The sequence below is a fragment of the Anticarsia gemmatalis genome, chromosome 2 (assembly GCF_050436995.1).
Source record: "Anticarsia gemmatalis isolate Benzon Research Colony breed Stoneville strain chromosome 2, ilAntGemm2 primary, whole genome shotgun sequence".
NCBI classification, from domain to species: domain Eukaryota; kingdom Metazoa; phylum Arthropoda; class Insecta; order Lepidoptera; family Erebidae; genus Anticarsia; species Anticarsia gemmatalis.
Genome location: NC_134746.1, coordinates 13211398 through 13232709, shown reverse-complemented (window position 1 = coordinate 13232709; position 21312 = coordinate 13211398). Strand labels below are relative to the sequence as shown.

The following is a 21312-nucleotide window of genomic DNA, read 5'->3' as shown; positions in this document are numbered from 1 at the left end:
CCGCTATTTCAAACGTACCACAGCTACGCGACAACCACATCCACACCACAACGACAACACGTAGTCGGGTGCATATTTTCCTATTGGAATGAAATACAATTCTTACGTACCATATTTTGCCGCCGTTATGAACCACTTGTTTCATACTAGCAAGTCCCGACCACATTTTTTCGTGCGTCGTGGTGTGGTCGTGGTACGAAAAAAACGAGCCTTACGGTCCGTACGCTCCGATTCTATCGCATTTGAAGCCCAGCTTATAGTGTCCTTGTCACAAAATAATAATAAAACAAATACTTTATAAAAAACCACCACTTCTGAATAAGTACCGGTTAGCTTATCAAGTGGATTGTTATTTTCTTCACACATTTGCTGTCACTTTATCTGTAGGGTAGGTTATCCGAGACTTATCCATGAGCCTTGAAACAGGTCCTCCATTTATCACTGTACTACCACTGGGTAAAAGTCTCCTCCTTACTAAAATATATAATTAGGTCGGGGAAAAAGTCTTTTCGCATTATATAAACTTGTAATAAAATCTTTTCTCTACACAAAAAAGCCCGATATTTGGGTACCTCACGAGCTCACTGAAAGAAACCCAATGAACCGTGTACTCATTTGTGATTCTTGAAGCCAAAGAGATTTCATTACAATTTCATACATACTATAATGCGAAAAGACTTTTTCCCCGACCTTATATTAATACAAATGCACAGTATCATTTTGTCTTCCCCTGTAATTTAAAAATATTTATTTTTAGAAATAATATTCTCCTCAACACGATGCTTCCAAATGTCATCCACATATCATGAACATTACAAATTAATTATAAAACTCTTCGAGCTTTACATTCTAACTCTCTTTAAACCAATTTTAAATAGAAAATGTACGCTTCGATTCTACTTCCAAATGCAAGATAATGCAAATAATATTACCACGTTAAATAAATAAATATATGAAAAAGCTATAATAAGTGTACCTATAAAAGTATGCAACAATATTTACGTAATGTTCTTTGTTCTCTGCCTACCCCCTTTTGCAAACAAGGCGTGGTTGTAAATGTTTTCATCTCTAGTCCTCTGTACATCTAAATAACTATGGATTAGTGTCAAAGTTCTTTCTACTGACTGACAGTTATGCAATATTAAACCTTATTACTTGAGGAATAAAGACTTTGGAATGCTGCAGGTAATTTGTTCGAGAAATAAAGTACGGTAAAGATTGTAGGCAAAAAGAACAATTCAATTTCGAAAAGGTCTTATCTCGCATAACATAAACATAGACATGTGACCTTTTCAAATTGCTATCGATTTGTGTAATCTTATAACATATTATTATATAATAATGTTCTACAAATCCTTCAAACTCTAAATGTTTCCCCTTTAATATAAAAAACCATCGAAATAAGCAGCTATTGTAAATATCGTTAACTTATTGTTGTATAAATACCAATATAGTTCGTAGGGCCACAAGGTTGATGTGCACCGCGAGTGTTATCCTTCCACAGTGTAATATATTACTTACTAAGTACATTATATTCACTCCTATACCTTCAGCATAAGGAACATATATTGCAATATCAAGTATTGCACTTCGACCCTTATGTGTAGGAGAACTGAAAAAATTGTTAAACAGTTGGAAGTGGCTCTCCTTAAAAATATTCTCGTTGGCTTTGTAATATAAAGTGTTCACAAGCAATAAATCAGTAATTAGATATTTTTATTAAAACAAAATTTACAGTTTACATAATGTTAATTAGAAAATATAAATTACATTTGAAAATGTTGAAGCCACTTCCATCTTCGTCATAATAAAAATTATATTTAAATGTAAATTTTAAATGAATTTAAATGTATCTTATAAACACTAGTGCCACTTAAAAATACATTTTAAATATATACGCTTGAATAAATCATTAATAATATCATATAACCACGTAAACACTGCTTTATGAAAACGTTGTGAAGGAAGATATTGTCTATGAATTATGAATATTAAAAAAAAATAGTTACTTGTCCATGGCGACAGGGTCCCGGACGTTGTTATGTAAAAATAAAAAATATATAAAAGATATATGAAACATAGAAGAATAAAGTTATGGTTGTTGTAAATTGACAGATATATATTTTTTCTATTCAGTTGGACAGCCGGGGTGTAAGCAGTGGTAGATAGGTCGAAATAGTAAATATTTGCTATCATTTTAATGTAGAGCTCATTTTATTTATATTGGGAGTTAGAAGCTAAAAAAATTATAACTTGGTCTTGCGTATACTACTCGTTGATTTATGTATAATAATTCATCATTTTCTAGCAGATTATAATGCAATGATGATTTTCTAGAAAACTTTAAATTGGTCTTACGAAATAATTAACAAAAGCCAGTAGAATCGTGTAAATACGTTATACAGTGTGCTAGGTAAATTGTAATTTTAACAGAAAACCAACGAAACCATGTGGTTAAGCCATATTATTATACAGTGTGGCACTTTTACCTTGTACCCGTATACGTACATATACCGTTATGACGTATAACTTCGTATACGTGTGTTTTTTAATTCGCAAGTCATGTTCATTAAACAAGCTGTAACTCCCAATACCCGCTAATTATATTATTTACAGTGCCAAAATACAACAATATACGCCGCATATATGATCTCTGGTTATTATTACTGACTAGCTAAATTACATAGTTCTAACATGTCACTAAATATCGTATAGATTTTAAGGGATATTATGAAGTTAGCAGATAACAATAATTATAATTATCGACTCATTATAGAAAGGGCACATCTCCCATTTCAGAGACATTAGACATTAGCCCTTTTAGAAATTGATTGTTTATCTATACTTATATTATAAAGCTGAAGAGTTTGTTTGTTTGAACGCGCTAATCTCAAGAACTACTAGTGATCAATAAATGGTTTATTAAAATTGCCTTGTTCACAGCCTTCCAGAGGTATTACTTAGCTAAATATAGCTATAAATTAAACTATCCGTAACTTATCCGAAAGGGGTTAGTCTGCCCAACTTATTCATGAATACATATTTTCACGTTTTGTCGAAATTGTTCCAAGTTCGTCCTCTATACGACATTTAGTGACATGTGTATTATTCTCTGTACATAAATATATCGATGTGTCATTTACTGAATACAAGCATAGTCATTATTGTATGTATATTCAGTTATCTTATGTTAACCAAAACTGTAATATTATGTTTAGCACGCAGACGCTTGCACGGTGCGATACATTTCGTATGCAAAGAACGTTAATAGTATTTACATTTTTATATTAAGTACTATGTCACAAAATGAATTAGTCTCAAAATGATTCAATACTGCTTGTAATTGTTATAAATTACTACCTTTTTGTGAGAAATAAAGTCGGATCTACATGTCTTGCTTTTGTGTAAGTAAATAAATAGTTTTCCTGTTTACCTTCCATAAGAAGGCGTGATTTTATGTATGTATAATTTCTCGATTAAAGAGAAACAATTTGCACGATTTATAAAAGTCCCATTGATTTTCGACTATCAGTTTTACACACGATCTTAGCGTAGGTATACGTGCACCTGAGTGTGCAATGTGTGCATGTAAAACGTACGCGCAAAGAATGCGCAAAAGTTGCACAAGAGAACATATTTATTCCGATCTTTGCGTTTTAAACTGTGACTGAAGAAAGTATTTTTTTTTGTAGGTCCGACTTTATTAAGCAGTTATGCAGTGCAAGCTACTCGTTTATTATTCTTGATAGTGAAAAGTTTTCGAGTCTAAATGTGAAATGCTTTGTAATAAACAGTGATAATTCTATATATTGGTGTCTTTCACAAAGGTAAAATATGCAGTTTCCGTATAAATGTCTATTTCAATTTGACGTAATGATTTGTATGAAATGATTTCGTTTTAATTTTGTAATGAGAAAACTACAAACGCTTCTTCCAAAAAAATAAATTTTGGTAATATTTTATCACTGTATTCCGAATATAATGAATGTATAATTTATATTAGTTGTAATAGCAAATGTTGTGTTATATGTCTGTATGTATGGATGTTGGTGCTACAATTGTTTTGTGTTCATTCTGTTCCCGGCGACGAGCGCCCTCTGTCGACTGTACACGTGTATTTTGATATTATTTACCTTCATGTTTGTAAATATACAGAGACGGCATATCCATTGTTCTGTAGTTAGGTAAGACTCAATAAATACACTATTGGAGATACAAAATGTTTTATTTCTTACTTATCGTTTATAAATTATGTTATCTTTATAATTATAACAAGTACGAATAGAGGGTAATCATTTAAGACATACAGAAAACGAACTGTTTGTTTTGCTATATATAAAATAATATCTAAAAAATGCTGGTCCTATTTACAGTACCTTTGAGTCAAAAATTGTTAAAAGCAAAAGGTACAAAAACTCATCAAACTTATAGATGTCATTTACATCTGTGAGTGGTTTTTCTATTTACACTTATGTATTTGTTTAAGTAATATTTTTTTCATACATTCTCTTTATGACATATATCTATGGTAATATTATGATGATGGAGAAATCAGTCCTTATAAAACTATACTTACAAATTACCTTATGGACTATTATTTATTACTTCAAGTCCGGTGTACTGCTGCCCAAGTAAGTCCTAAGATCGGTGACCGTAGATCTGATAAGTTTGGCAGGTATGGTGGGTAGGTTGAGTCGCTTGTAGGCCGCGTACCTGTGGCAGCCGCCGAAGCTGTAGTAGTAGTCCCCGCCTTCTGAACCCTTGATCCATAGGATGTCTATCGGAGGGACTTTGTCGATCTCTCCTTCATTCTGAAAGAACACCAGACAAATAATGAATTTTTAAGTTGGATTAATAATTAATTATAATAGCTTGTGTGTCAATGTGTCTACAACTCGAAATTCGATTCAGACCGCTGGAGATGGTTTGCAGTAGAAAGCTATAGGAGAGGCCCTTGCCCAGCGGTGGGACGATATGGGCTCATAATTATAATAGATTTATGTATAGGACGAGAAGTAGTAGATTGCTTCTTTACAGATACATTAGAAATAACTGGCAACATTACAGCACTGAAAGTCGGTTCGATACCCAACACCTGAACCCTCGTTAGAGACGGCCTCTTGAACCGAGATATTCGAAAATCGAGACTTGGTCTTAGACATTTCACCCCTACCTGGGTTGAAGTGAGCGTACTTGTAGCTCTACCACGAAAGCTTGCGAAAAGTTCGTATCGAATTCGATACCAATTTGTATGAGAATTGAATGAGCGCCCTAATTTTGTTAGCACGAAATATTTATATTTACCCTCAAATTAATTATTTTTTGTCAGTTTGTCAGAATTTCAAATTAAATCGGCAGTAAGAATCTTTGATTCGCCGATTCAACATACAATAATGTGAAATTCGTAAGCTGGTTATCGACGAGTGTTAGAACCTTTTCATGTGAATATATGGATTTTGCCGCTGTCGCAACTGCCTTGTGAATAGCAGATGACACACAAGTAAGTAACTAAATAATTTATCGACTACCAAAGCAATTTAAGTAATCAAACATGTTATGGTTACGCCCAATTTCATTCGCAAACACGTTCATTAAGATAGTAATTTTATCGATTTTCAGTTAACCTCTAGCCTAGATAATTTTTATGACAAATTACTTTGACCTTATTCACCTTAAACATAACGCAAAAAATGCTAAGGTATAAAAAAAATCACAATGATACATACGAACCTCTTCATAAACACAGACCTTATCAAGTTTAATTTGCATAAGAATAGACATTAAAATAACCCTGCTAAAATTCTTAGTGTTAGCAGTCGAATTCCTTAACCATTTAGGTCAAATAGGTGCAACACAGGACATAGGAACGCTGGCAACGACCTAGGCAACCTAGCCGCTTAAATAAGCTATATATAGCCTTGTATAAATATCAATTGAATATGTATAAATTAAGCGTAAACTCGGACATACTTGCAATGTAAACAAGTGAGAAAAGGTCGTCCAGGTACGTCGCGTTCGTTTGCCTTGCCATATAGGTCAATAAACGATCGATTAACAGTGTGCATTTTTTATTTTTATATTCAATGCAAATATGAGTCCGTTTCGAACCCAGATTTGTAATAAGACATTGATTTTACGACCTACAGCGTAAATATTCTGTAGGTTTAGTAGGTCATATTTTTTCACACAAAAAAGAGTAGGTAGGTATATACCTACTAGCATGCATTATCCACAGGCTACAAGTAAAATTGTTAGGGGTAAAAAGTCTTTAAAAAGACTTATATCTTTAAACTAACCGAGGTAATTGTAAAGAGAATAAATAATAGGGGTTTAATCAGAATTTAGTGTATAATATCATCCTGCAGTAGGTACAAGAATAATAATCTATCAAAAAGAAATAAACATCATACCTGAATAGTCTCGATGAGTGAGAGCACCTTCTTCTCATCAAGTTCAGGCATGAAGGGCCTGATGATGACGGACATCGGCACGTCATGCACCTCGTCCTTCCATGCGCTGTGAACACTGGCCATCCTGACTGCCACTGGTAAACAACGAAGTTATTGACCCCAATACTGTAATGCTTTTATTTTAATGGCAAGTGAATTTGCATTTTATCAAGACCTGTTTATCAGTAAGTTAATTAGTGTAATGTAAACGCTTTTGGCGTTTCTCTTTTAAGTAACGGGGCGTGTTTCTATTAAATTAGAATGAGATGAACCTGTGCCATAACTTAGCAGAATAAATATTACTGTGTCGAGACTTAAAAATCCTTGGCAACTCGTGGATATCATACGTTTACCTTTTACAAATTAAACTTCCTTGAAATTCATAATTAGTCCATAAATTGCCTAAAGTAATATTACAAATTACCTACTTAATTTCTATTTACTTGTAGGTACAATATTACATATTTAAGATATAATCAGCGCCTTATCTACTAATCTAATCATGTAATTATGCGCCGACAATTTCGAAGGTAAGGCGGCAATGGTTCATTTGTTAGAAATGTTGACAGTCAATCAATGAAGGTCAGTTCGACTCTAAATTCTTCCTTACTATTAGTCTAAACAACTAAGATTCTATTTGAAAGAAAATTACATTTTCCTTGAGTTACTCAAACTAAAACCGGAATATTTTCAATTAAGTACATCCCAATATTTGCCCAAAACAAAAGGTTTAGACTTAGTTTTATATGGTGTCTGTTATCACAATCAAGGCGTCACTGTTTAAAAATAATCATGACTTATTTTATAAACTGTAATATCGTTCATTCATTGTGAAATTCGCTTGTCACTGTGTTTAATACGATGTCCTGTTTTTTTCAACAGCCTTATGCACTTCTAGAAGTAACTTTAACAAAAACTAACCAAAAAATCTTTAAAATAGATCTATTTTATAACAAATAAGAAGAAAATAATGTAAATACTTACAATTTCTGCTCGTAACAGACGTTGTTAAGTTAACAAACGATTTTAACATAGGAAAAGCTGTCTTTAATATAGTGTTCTGTCCGACAGCTGACGCGATACTAAGGTGTACGTTACGCCAGCAAGAAAGTGTCACCTAGAGTGATATAAGTAAAACGTATAATTAGTGCGCAATCTGCTGTAAATGTGCGCCGCATAAAAAAATTGTGCGTGTTGTAGTTTTGAAAAAAAAACGTAAAAACGATTCCTGCTGGAGTAACGTTGTTCTAGCAAGAAAATTCTAGACGAATTATCGCAGAGATAAAATACATACATGGGCAGAGAGCTTATATTTGTGCAAGTATGTGCGCCATAAATATAATTTGTGCGTCTTCAGGTTTTCGAGATATTGCGTTTCTCGCTGCAGTAACGTTTTGCGAATTCGTGTATCTCTAAGACCATTTTATGTGCGCCTGTAGAATGAACATACACGAATAGCTCTTAATTAGTGCATATTTGTGACATAATTAGATGCCAGATAATATTTATAATTTTCAAGTAATCGCGCTTTATTGAAAACTTAAAAAAATATTGTAGCCCCTAAATGAGAAGACGTATAAGCTCGCTAAAAACTGTATTCGTTCCATCTTGTTGTTTATAATTACCATAAAAAGTTTCAAAACAGAACCTACAAGCGTTAATGAATAATATTACTAAAAGTCGAAACGACGGCATCATAACTTTGACGCCAACAAACAAGAAACTGGCTCAACCTAAGATGTGTAGATGTAAACCAAAAATTAGTGCATTTATCAAATAATATATAGTAAAAATATCCAGCTTCAACTGTTTCGTGTTAAGTAAATATTAATACCAAACCAAAACAGTTATTCAGCGCAGGTTATCCGACCAAATTCGAATGACTACAAAAAAGCGACGGATTCATACGTATCGATGACCTCCTTTATTAAACGTATTACACCTAAACTGTGTTCGTACAGTCACGCTCAAATGTTCGTTGGGAATTATTATTACAATGACCTAATAAAAATATAATATATGTATATCTAGGTATTAAATGTACTTTCTGATCATATGAAATCAAAGAGCTTGTTGGTTTAAAAAAATATTATTTTTATTATCATAATCATGATTCTTAAAGTAATTATGGCAACAAATCACAGATCAAATTTTCTAAATAAAAGCCTATTATAATAGCTCTCTTTTTCAATTATTTTACTGAAGTGATTCTTTCAGTGTTTTGAAAAAAACACGCGGGAATCAAACATCGACCTTGAAACCTTGAATTTCTCGAACATTTGAGCGTGACTGTACGAACACAGTTTAGGTGTAATACGTTTAATAAAGGAGGTCATCGATACGTATGAATCCGTCGCTTTTTTGTAGTCATTCGAATTTGGTCGGATAACCTGCGCTGAATAACTGTTTTGGTTTGGTATTAATATTTACTTAACACGAAACAGTTGAAGCTGGATATTTTTACTATATATTATTTGATAAATGCACTAATTTTTGGTTTACATCTACACATCTTAGGTTGAGCCAGTTTCTTGTTTGTTGGCGTCAAAGTTATGATGCCGTCGTTTCGACTTTTAGTAATATTATTCATTAACGCTTGTAGGTTCTGTTTTGAAACTTTTTATGGTAATTATAAACAACAAGATGGAACGAATACAGTTTTTAGCGAGCTTATACGTCTTCTCATTTAGGGGCTACAATATTTTTTTAAGTTTTCAATAAAGCGCGATTACTTGAAAATTATAAATATTATCTGGCATCTAATTATGTCACAAATATGCACTAATTAAGAGCTATTCGTGTATGTTCATTCTACAGGCGCACATAAAATGGTCTTAGAGATACACGAATTCGCAAAACGTTACTGCAGCGAGAAACGCAATATCTCGAAAACCTGAAGACGCACAAATTATATTTATGGCGCACATACTTGCACAAATATAAGCTCTCTGCCCATGTATGTATTTTATCTCTGCGATAATTCGTCTAGAATTTTCTTGCTAGAACAACGTTACTCCAGCAGGAATCGTTTTTACGTTTTTTTTTCAAAACTACAACACGCACAATTTTTTTATGCGGCGCACATTTACAGCAGATTGCGCACTAATTATACGTTTTACTTATATCACTCTAGGTGACACTTTCTTGCTGGCGTAACGTACACATACTAAGCCGCGATGACACAAACCACCTGATTCACTCCTCGCGTCAAGGTCAGCTATGTTCTGATAAAAATAAACACAAACAATGAAACGTAGTATTTCATAGATTACACCTGAACTTGCGTTATCTGTCAATAAATAAATCTATTAATAAATAATTGAACCCTAGGACATTTTGATTGATTGGATTATAATGTTAGAGAGCGTTTGCGTTCGCTTTTGCTCGTTAAAACATTTAGAGGTATCAGAATACTCAGAATGTATGGGATTCCTAAAACTGCTTTGCGTCATATGAATCCGGTGGCTTGTTAGTTATTCTAGGATAATGTAAGTAGGTACACCTTTCTGTGGCTACTCTAACTAAAATGTTCCGTATTGTCACTTGATTTAGATTTATCGGAAACATTATGACGAATCCTAGCTACCCTAGAATTAAAATAAGTTTAGTAGCCTGAAATATTTCACACTCCTAGTCTGTTAAATCCTAGGTTTATCAATATGTAGTTATAACAGCCCTTAATTAAAAGAAATTGGTTAAAATATTCTAGTCGAATTAAATTAAACACTCTGAAAGTAAACCAATTACAAGTAGTTATTTAGTTTGTAAGCCTATTTCGTTATTCCCTAAAGAAATTAGGCAAATACGTGTGTAATTATCATCTACTTTATTATACTGCCAAGTCCCAAAAGACGTTTAAATACGGCCAGGTCAAACAGTTTTGTTTTAATAACAAAGAAATTAAACAAATGACAGTGCCATTAAGATATTAAAATAAAATAATATTGATAAAATTGTAACAATAACAATTTCCCAATCCACAATATCGAATGTCGTTTTAAAAACTTTCTGTCGTGACTTTACTGAGACGGGTAGAAGTCCTTTAATCGTATTTCAAGTTGATAACATACAAACAATAAAAGAGTTTACTTTATCCTTATTCAAAGGATCTAGGAATTGCTATCAGCAAGGCTTTTTCTTTATTGATGCTTATATAGGGTCTTCTCATAATAGCTGGTAATATTTTGGGAGGTGATACTGCCCATGAATCTGATCACGAATCCGAAAAAAAAAATTTTTTTTGGACAACTTATTTTTTTGCTTTTCTGTAGTGTGAGTGAGCGCTCATACACGAACACATAGAAGCGCTCGTCGTTACACGGCCGCCGCTTCGATGTGTGCGACCGCGACCGAGCGCTGTCAGCTGACGCCGCGAGGGGCGGGGACCGCGCGCGGGACGTTCTGTCTTAGTAACAATAATAAATACAAACTGATACTGATTTCCCATAATACTTTCAGTCTTGGATTGGCTAGCAACTACATGATTAACGTAACTGTCTAATTAAAGTAATTGTTAAATTACTTACCTACGCAACGTGTAACACTTAAATCTAAATTACAGAAAGCATAACTGCGAATCTTATTTACGCACTGATAACAATTAATTACGCACGGGCATCAGACACTACATACCTAATTTTATCTTTTTAACGTTTTACGACACTTTTTGCTTCCTCGTTCTGATTTACTTTCACGAACACACGAATTATTAACAAAAATAAACAAAAACATGGTTCATTCACCAATTACCGTATCACACCGCGCACGCTCATGATCACGAGCGACAATAACAAATCACAGTTCAGAAAGGTTTTGGAAATAACAGTAATAACAAGCTCACGCATTGACAAAGTTCCACCGGACGCGCGGACGTCCGAACGAAAGCGATCCTTAATAGGTACTAAGTTGTGACATACGTATGAAGCAAAATAAAATAAATAGGCAGTTAGGGATGGACCCAAAAACTTAATTACATTTAATATTGATATTTATTTTTCCTTAATAACTTCAAATCAAACTATCTGGAGACTAACATTGAATGAGAAGATATTATTTCTATTTTAATAAAGATAACAAATAGCAAACGTTGGTTCAGTATCGATATCCTCGAATATTTTTTAAGTTTTTTTTTTCGATTATGATTCATACCTAGTATTATTACAACAATAAATCTGTGTCCTCTTGGCCTGCGTGCAGCGTGTAAATGTTAAAGATAATCTTAGGTAGGTACAAATAATACATTCAGATGGTTTCTACTGTTTTGATAATAAAGTAATGCATTTTTACCGATATTTCCACATTTGAATGTAAGCAATAGAAACAAACATCACTAGCGCGGCACGACAAGACAACTACAAAGCGCACCGCGCGACGCCGCCAAACGATCGGCTCTCTTTGTCGGTGTTTATGCTGTTGAATTTCGCCCTTTGTCGGCATGATTTAATATGCCATGTTTTTATTTTAAAAAATAGGTAGTATTATTTAAATTAACCAGTTGGTAAGAATTTATTGTGCGTGTTGGTGGTGTCGTAAAACCAAGTGCTTAATCCCGATATGTGAGTGTCAGTCAGTAAATTGAGTCAGCTGTTATCAGTAGCTAGACGATTTTCGTACTTTTTTTTTATTCTGTGAGTTTGTGCGTAGTGTCGCATGGTTGTTTGTTTGACGCATCTGTAACGAATCTCTGGCGATACGCCGTACGCTATTTAGGTAAGTAATGTAACCTTTTTGATTTGTTTGATTTCATCATTCATCAATCATTTGTGTATTGTCGTTCGGTAATCAGCCGTTAAAAGTAGGTAATTGAGATTCGTAGTTATGATTTCGTCAATTTATGTGTATGTAATGTGGGATGGTAATCCTATGTTCGATGCAACTGTATTCAAACTCTCGCGATACGCTACGTTCTGTAGGTTAGTAATTTAACAATAACTTAAATGGCATAGTTACGTTAATCACGTAGTTGCTAGCCAATCCAAGACTGAAAGTATTATGGGAAATCAGTATCAGTTTGTATTTATTATTGTTACTAAGACAGAACGTCCCGCGCGCGGTCCCCGCCCCTCGCGGCGTCAGCTGACAGCGCTCGGTCGCGGTCGCACACATCGAAGCGGCGGCCGTGTAACGACGAGCGCTTCTATGTGTTCGTGTATGAGCGCTCACTCACACTACAGAAAAGCAAAAAAATAAGTTGTCCAAAAAAATTTTTTTTTTCGGATTCGTGATCAAATTCATGGGCAGTATCACCTCCCAAAATATTACCAGCTATTATGAGAAGACCCTGTATATGCATACTTAGTCTGGCCTGAAACCACGCGCACACTTACGCAATGCACGTGCAATTTCTCCTATTTATGTAATGTATTTATCTGTCTTTAATGTCAATATATTTCTACTTTTTTTTAACGGCTTTAATTTTCAGAGTAGACTAGTGTGATTCGTGAGATCTCAAAATCGGTATTCCTTTATAACTGTAGCGGCTAATAATAATGGTGTTAATTGTATTGTCTGTTAGGTAAGGTTATCAAAGAAATAAAACAACTCGTATAACTACACAAAAATGTATTTAGTCAATCTGATGGTCGCAATAACATTGAACTCGTCGTCGTATACATGTGTGCCCGCGCCGCTCCGCCCGCCGCCCGGCTCTGCGGCTCCACATAATAATATATTTTATTATAATAAATAGTTTATTGTGAACGAGCGCTAGGTGGCGGCGCGGTGCTAATTACAATGTTCCACAGCGTTAAACATTTCAATTAAATTTCGTTTTTATCTCGTATACTGTTTCAGATATTTTGTTTTAGAACACATTAACTTAATACTAGCAATTTTTCATATCCAAACTATCACTAAGTGGAACTAATTTTAAGTTACAATCGTTTAAGATCATGTTTTGCTTCGATGAAATGTACGACGAAATAAAATAACATTCAACTTACGCTAGTACGTAAAATAAAATTGTGCTACCAACATTATAGCACCAAGATAATTAAATATTTTGTTCTGATATTCACAACTCCTGGCTCGACGATGTTAGCAGGACCGAGGCTAGTATTTAACATAACAATGTACGTCTGTAGTTCCCAGAAGGATTAACACATTTCGCTAGTTATGTTAGGTCCCATGTAATAGGCGGTGAATCGACTGCCATCTATCGGGCACAATTCTAATTTCCAGAACATCACTAAGAAAACCCTAGTTACAATTTTCCAGAACATCTAACCTTGGAGTATACGTGCAGTCACAAGTCAACAACTTCGGTTAAAAGAACCGTTTGTTTAATGTATTTTACGGTTCTAAACCTCAGAAACTCTTGGGCCTCACCAAGTTCGGTACTGTATAAACAGAATACATAATAAACGATTAAAATTGACTGATATAAGACTCCACATTTAGATCAGTTAGGGCCGAACTGCGTGTGCGAACTAACACAACCATTGCTAATAAAAATATTTAAAATTGCACACAACACGTGCGCCCGCGCTATACTACGTACTGACTTCGAATAGACACTCTTTTCTGACATATTTGTATATAAAAATAAGCTTGTAAATGTCGCTCACTCGATATCTGTTCAGACGGCAATAACAAGTGTATATAAAAATATGAATATATTTATATTTGATTGCGTATACATAATTTTAAGTGCATTTCGAGTGCTCGTATTTAGTACCTCACTATCTGTACAGAGACAACAATTAATTTTATTATAATATAAAATGCGTGTATAATATTACCGTGAGAGCAAAGATTGGGCGAGCGAGTACATTATTTATTTCGGACTGTAACATCTGACGTCATCGCGTGTAAATATGTAACATGCGTATACTATATCGATTGCTTTTGTGCATTGTTATATATACACAAAACGTATACGAAATGCAATAATGCATTACTATCCTAATTTGCAGTGACTGCACATTTAACAAATGGCTTGATTTATAATGATCTTAATAAAAAATAACAATACTATGCAATAGTCAATGGTGTAATACACCTTAGTTTTAAGTATTTTTCAATGTTTGTGTAAAGTCAGTAAAAAGTATCGATTCAGTGTCGTGTGACCACGGACGCACCTCGTATAGGACACTAGCAGCACAAAATATCTGAATACTTACAATTAATAATATTACACTAGTTTCACCTTACAACTATCGTATATTTATAACCACCGTAGAGTAAAAGGTTAATTATTAGAACGTATAGAAACGAGATCCCCGCCATATCGATGTGTGATCGTTTAACTTTTTTTTTCACTTTTTGTTATATAAAATTACTAATACTGCCCAAATAATTACTTTCCGAAAACAAAAAATATAACGTCACTGGTAAATAATAATACTATAAAATAGTTGCCGTTTGAAAACATCATAAAATTACTATATAATAATAATAATCGATAATAAAAAATAAAATTGTATATAATGTTAAAACGAATACTGGGTGCCAGTCGTATAGTAAGTAATACAAATAAAAATACATTTCAATTACATGTCCGTCCAAAAATATCGCTAAGATTATGTAGTCTAGGGTTTAGGTATAATGTGTAGTATACAATGTCCTAAGAGCTAAGGCGTCGAGCGCCGCAGTAGTAAGTAACCGTCGTCAGGTAGAACCTGCTCTACTTAACATAATAATAGTAAATGTAAATGGCAATTCTGTGGAAGCTGCACAATTATGTGTCGTACCCGCAACCTGCAACAATACACAACAGCATTATATTACATCACAATACAGTACTCATTTACATTTGTGAAAATGAAAGCTGTTTTTGAAATAACATTGTAGTATAACTTAAGTTTTGGGTTGATTCGTGAGAACAACCTTATAAAGTCATCACAATACTTTCGAATTAATTGAGAAATTAAATCTGATTATTTAGAGTATATACAGCGTCACGTAAGGTCACGTACCTGCATTACGGGCGTGCGAGATCGCCTACGGCGACAGGTCCTGGTGCATGGGGTCGTAGCCCATGGAGCCGTCGTAGCCCGGCTGCGGCTGGTCGTAGCCCGGCGCGGGCAGCGAGTAGCCCATGGAGTCCTGCGTGGGCGCCGGCGACATCATGGGCGTGGCCGTGCCCGACGCCGCGCCCATCGAGTACGGCGAGGCGCCTGCTGCTGCACAAAGTACAGCGGAGTTATTGCCGCTTAGGTGCCGACGACGGGGGTGAGCTAGGGTTCTTATGTGGCTATCGTTCTTCACTTTACCGACAACGTCTTTGCAAAGATTATGATACTACTAATTATCGACTTTTTTATTGAACCATCAGACTTTTCATGATTAAATTTACCCTATTATTGTTACCAAATTAGTCTGTCAAATCTTAATTTAACAATATGTTAATACTAAAATGACAAAGAAAGATACCCACACAACAGAAGTTACTCGATCATATAAGTTTAACTAATATGTAATAATGAACGGTAACGGTCAATATAAGACTAGTTATAACTATCATTACTGTAATATGCCGTGGCTCTGGCTGGCGGGGAGCCGGCATCGCGGCCCGCCCCGACCCAAGGCAAGTCTGTGTAAAAACGTACCTCGATGTAGCTCACTCGTGTGAGCACACTATGTTCCAACCACTTCTTATATCGTAGTTTTAACATAGCTGGTTATTGGGGGTGGAAGGGGACTTGCTAATACATAGGCGTTTATTTTTGCCAAAAGTTTAGAGCATGGATACTAATAAAATTTCATTTGTTTTCCAATTCCCTAATTTTAGTGCAGAAAGAATTTCAACAAAAGCAAGATTATAGTTGATATATATTAGAAAGCAGGATATAGTAGGTAGTATGTTAGTGATTGAGCATTTACCGGCGGCTTTCTTAGCGGCGTACAGGTTGGCCTCCTCCTGCGCCTTGCCGATGTTCTTCTTGTAGCGGATGCGCTTGTTGCCGAACCAATTGGACACCTACAAAAGTAAAGATATTATTACGAGATTGTTCCCAATCGTTTTTAACTCTTGATAGAAGCAGTAACCCACTACATAGTATTCACAAGAATTTGTCATAATTCTGTAATTACTATAAATAAAGGTCAAAGCAGTTCCTTTATTATACAATCTAAAAAGAAAAAATATCACATTATGTAGTAGCCATTTGTTTTTTCCGTGAATTCATCTTCATTAGTATACCGCTAACTAACACGTCACAAAGATTAATAGTAGCGTAGATAAGTGAGACTTGTATTCAAATGTCAAGTCTAACAAACGAGTTAACGGTATCTACACATAGAAGTATTCTCACGGTATTAACCTAGCCACGTCACTACCGAGTACGTGCTAGTACCTGCGCCACAGTGATCCCGCACTTTCTGGCCATCTCCTCCTTCACCTCTTCGCTGGGGTACGGATTCGCGAGATGTGAATAGAAGTACTCATTCAACAGCTCCAACGCTTGCTTGGTAAAGTTGCGGCGCTTACGTCGAGCGTCGAGAAAACTGCAATATCAAGAGTATTGTTACTCATTTACCTGAGAGACGGTAATGCCGCACTTCCTGGCCAATTCCTCTTTCGCCTCCTCACTCGGGTATGGGTTGGACAGATGCGAGTAGAAGTACTCGTTGAGGATCTCCGACGCTTGCTTGCTGAAGTTGCGACGCTTTCGACGTGCGTCCAGGAAACTGCAAGCGGCATATTTTTTTGGAATAGTTTTTTTTTAATGTCAGAGGCCAAAGTTGAGCTGGTCTTGTTAGCTACTCAATTTTGAATATAAGGCCAATTATGAATAAAAAATAATAATTTATAGTTAGTTATGGTTTTTAAGTTGTTTGTCAATGTATGTGTACTAACCGTGAGCGTAGTATCATGACAGCCTCGCAGGTGGACTGCTTCAACTGCATCTGGATGGAGCTGAACTTCTTGTGGATGATCTGCACCATGCGCTCGATTTCCTATACAAATTTATATGAAACTTTACTACAAACGTTTTTTAATGCCTACCAAAAAAATATCTGAAGGTGGATAGCTAAAAAGAATTATAAAGTTTGGTGTGTCATGTTTATTGTTACAGACCTTAAATTAAATCTTTCTGTAGACAGTACATAATTATTGAAGAAACAATTTCCAAAGATTCCTGAATTGTATTTTTATCTTGACAATATAAAGTTTCCCCCACTCACAAAGATTCCGAAATTAACATTTATGGCTTGACAAAAGAACAGTTTACCAACATATATTATAAACATTTTGATCATCTTAACTTACCTTGGGTGTAATAGGTCGAGTGCGGCTCTGCTCACGCAGCAGGTTCATGACGTGGGTGGTGAACTCGTTGCACGCGTTCTCGTACTTGTCCAGCTCCTGGTGGTAGATCTGACGGATCTGCGCCAGCTTCGCGCGGTAGTCCGAGTGCTCGATCGCGTTATCTGAATGTTCAATACTAGTTTAAGTAAGAGCTAAAAACTCACCCCTCACTGAATGCTAGTTTTACAAGTGACTTTAATAACTCACCTTTGGCTGTATTTACTATGGTTACTAACAAAATTAGATGTGACAAACAGTACTTTGAGAATGTGGTATGATATACTGGTATTAACTGACTGTCAGAGTGTACTTTATGTGAAGTCGTGTATATTCTCAGTATATTTAATTTTGTAGTCCCCCACCTTTGATGTATAGTCATTTCTGAGATGATTAAGTTCCTTAGGTTGATGACTAGATTTGTCAAAAACAATTCAAGACTATCTGATGATGAAGTGGATGATGACGATGATCTATCCAACCAGTTTCAGCCATGGCGGCCATTTTGGCTCCTAATCTAAGACTAGGCTATCTACTTAGTAACATTATTAAGTTATTGTATAAATATGCAACATACACTTTTTGTTATATCTCATACACAAACAGACTTAATTATAACATAAATAAATCGTTTTGTCATTAACTATCTACTTAAGCACCAAAAAAATGTATTTATTCATGAGCTTAAGATTACATTTATTTATGCAAATGGCTTATACATGTAATTATTTTTCTAGACATGTTTATTGCTTACGTTTTTTGGCTTTAATTTAATAGGCAAGGAGTCTGAACATTAAACAGGTGTTAAATTTAATACTGTCTGAAGTTAATAAACCTCTCTTTATATCATTAAGTCTCTAAAGTAATTATTTTCTGCCTAGAATGTTATATTTTTGTTTTGTTTGTTTAAATAAGTGTTAGTTAATAAATATCAGAGTAGGCAGTATTTTATTGTAAGTATGTGGAATACAAGTTATATCCCACTAAATTAGAATAGTACAATTTATTGAAAACAAAGATCAGTTCAGCTTGCTGTTTTTCTTTTTATTTCTATTGCTAACTTGCTATCATTCAACTAATTTTGAGATGTTAAAAGTTAGCATTTTTGCATCCTTAAGCTTTTTCATACATACATCATCCCTATGTTTTCCTTAGCAAGAGGTGTCAACATAACAGAAAAGTCTTGTAAAAACTCAATATTCATACAATTGATATTGTATAACTACAGATCTAACCCTAAAATGTTAATACACACACATCCATACACTTAGAACTTGCAGTTTCCAACAGTTAAAACCATGAATTTCACAATAGATGTTGACAGTAATGTTGTATACAGATGTCTAACAAGTAGTTTACTTGACAGAATGCTATTATTTACATATCATATTTATGTGCCTGGCCTTCAGACTTCAGTGCTAGGTTTCTGTTGCCATTTGCACTAGAAACTGTTCTATTTACACTGGTAACATTCAACTCAGCTTCCGTGCTAAGAAATACCTGGTTTTAAGGAACAATGCTTGTCAAATATTTTAAGAATTTTTATTTGACAATGTTTTTGCCAAATGTTATTTACTCACATTTCTAAGAATCATCAAGTTTATTACTACATAGTTATATTTATTATGACGATCAAACTCTTAATTAAAATTTCATCACACTTACTGAGCAATTAAACTGACTGTGGTTTGAGAAAACACTGAATACTGTACATTATATCACACCTTTTTATATAGCAGGTAGCCAGGCCAGGAAGCCAGATGTATGAAATACACCCACTTTTCCCCATTCACAATGTCAATACTGTATGTATGTGTAATGTGAATAACTGCTAAAAATATGATAAGTAATAACAGCTTACCCCATTCACCAGCTGCAGCAGAAGCTGAGGCAGCAGCCCCAGCACCGCCTCCCTTCTCAGGACCGGCCACCCCCTCGGCGATCAGCATGTTGTCCAGACGCATCAGTTGAGGGTCTGGAGGCTCCTCCTCTTGCGTGTTGCGGAGGGACAGGACTGTTGACAATTGTTAACACATTATTAAAATTGTTAAAAACTTTAAATAAAATGAAACATGATATGAGGTTTCTTTTTCCAAATTAATGTTTTTTTCTTAATATCTCCGTCTATTAAAAACGTGTCTGTCAGGTGAAGTTGAAAAGTAATTTATTTATTTTTTTACTGTCATTTAAAAATTATTACTGTTTAAAGAGCTGCAGTTTCACCTCTAAAATGCCTGTAGATATTCTTGATGATATTCATTTTAAATACATTTATGTGAGAATTACCTTTTATTAGGCAATAGGTTTTTCATGTGTATATAACTATACTGATCCTTCTCTATACAATAATTTATTGTCAGGGAGGCCACCAATCATAAAAACCTCAGCTAAATCTCTTGAAACCATATTTTCATGAACTAAAGCATGTTGTACCAAATAGACCAATGTGGGATAAGAACAAGGCAAAGAAGATGCTATGCTATACTTATTCTACAAAATCTGTCTGTTTATCAACAGAAATTGTTAGTAATCTACAGTTTATAACTTGTTAAAATTACTATCTGTAATTATGTAAACATAAACAACATAATCAACCATCTATTATAATCAAATTTGTTTATTTGATAGAAATAAACACATAAATGTTTAGATTGTTGATTAAAAAGAATTATTTTTACAAATTCAATGCTGCTATCAACTAATCTATACCTTTAATAAACCCAATACATTTAGATAGTGGAATAATACCATGTTTCAAACAGCAGACAGGGTTTTGAAAAAATAGCTGTCTAGAATAAAAACCAACTGTGTACATAATAAAGTATTATACGGTTCAGCATTCAGAATACACAAGCAGCAATGATGAATAATAAATTACTGCATAACAGCATTGGTGCCAAAATAATATCTATGCTATGTAAGTAGATAGATGATAAATATTTTCACTGTAACTTTTAATTTATGCTTTGAGTGAAGAATTCTTCCATCTCCGCAGCCTGCAAGTGAAAATCGCCAACATTCACGCATCAATTCCGCATAGAGAAACTACTGCATACAAATATAACGCTACATGTATAATACGCACAGACGTACTCCAGCCTCCATGAACGAACTATACACAAAAATAAAAACGTCACCTCGCTTACCTGTTTTCTCTTTGATTTCACACAACACTGAAAATAGGGCAGGCTTCATTCTGTGACAATTGAGCGTGTGTTTTCTCGCTTGCGCTTCATCCAGACTCTGATCCGTGATGTTCATAATCTGCTGCAATATTTCACCGATGTCTTGCTTGCGCGCTTCGCCTTCGCCCGCGGCTGGCGCTCCTTCGCCGCCAGCTAGGCCGTAGCCCTGCGGTCCCATGAGCCCGCCGCCGTGCGCCATCATCCTATTCGGATCGTCCATTGCTCTTCCAGCTCAATACATAAATACACCTAAACTTACACTAAGTACGTATACTGTTTTGTACGTTGTTAAAACGGATATTTAGAAAAATAACTCAATAAAAATACAACAATGCTACACTGGGCCCAAAGCCACAGCTTCACCCCCCATTCACCAACCAGCAATAAAATGGCCGACTCCTTTGTGCTGTCAAATCTGAAATATTTGAAA

General features: G+C 34.8%; 2 protein-coding genes across 7 annotated transcripts; both read right to left on the bottom strand.

Moving 5' to 3' along the window:
• Positions 1 to 4212: 4212 nt before the first annotated feature.
• On the bottom strand, positions 4213 to 9606 carry Srx (sulfiredoxin). The gene is made up of 3 exons (XM_076133523.1): positions 7434 to 9606; positions 6411 to 6544; positions 4213 to 4811 (listed from the first exon to the last, which is right to left on the bottom strand). The coding sequence occupies exons 1-3, from the start codon at positions 7480 to 7482 to the stop codon at positions 4602 to 4604; spliced, it is 393 nt and encodes a 130-aa protein (XP_075989638.1). The 5' UTR covers positions 7483 to 9606; the 3' UTR covers positions 4213 to 4601.
• A 3389-nt stretch (positions 9607 to 12995) lies between these two features.
• exd (PBX homeobox extradenticle) lies at positions 12996 to 21286 on the bottom strand. Of its 6 annotated transcripts, none has more exons than XM_076133479.1 (9): positions 20844 to 21286; positions 19559 to 19711; positions 17662 to 17822; positions 17248 to 17348; positions 16928 to 17078; positions 16272 to 16368; positions 15916 to 15981; positions 15365 to 15571; positions 12996 to 15146 (listed from the first exon to the last, which is right to left on the bottom strand). In XM_076133479.1, exons 1-8 carry the CDS (start codon positions 21100 to 21102, stop codon positions 15390 to 15392), a joined length of 1170 nt encoding a protein of 389 aa, XP_075989594.1. In that variant the 5' UTR covers positions 21103 to 21286; the 3' UTR covers positions 12996 to 15146; positions 15365 to 15389. The 6 variants fall into 6 exon arrangements, with proteins under 6 accessions (XP_075989594.1, XP_075989604.1, XP_075989608.1 ...); XM_076133489.1 differs by having other exon boundaries at positions 15365 to 15568; XM_076133493.1 differs by having other exon boundaries at positions 15365 to 15565.
• Between the last annotated feature and the right edge of the window lie 26 nt (positions 21287 to 21312).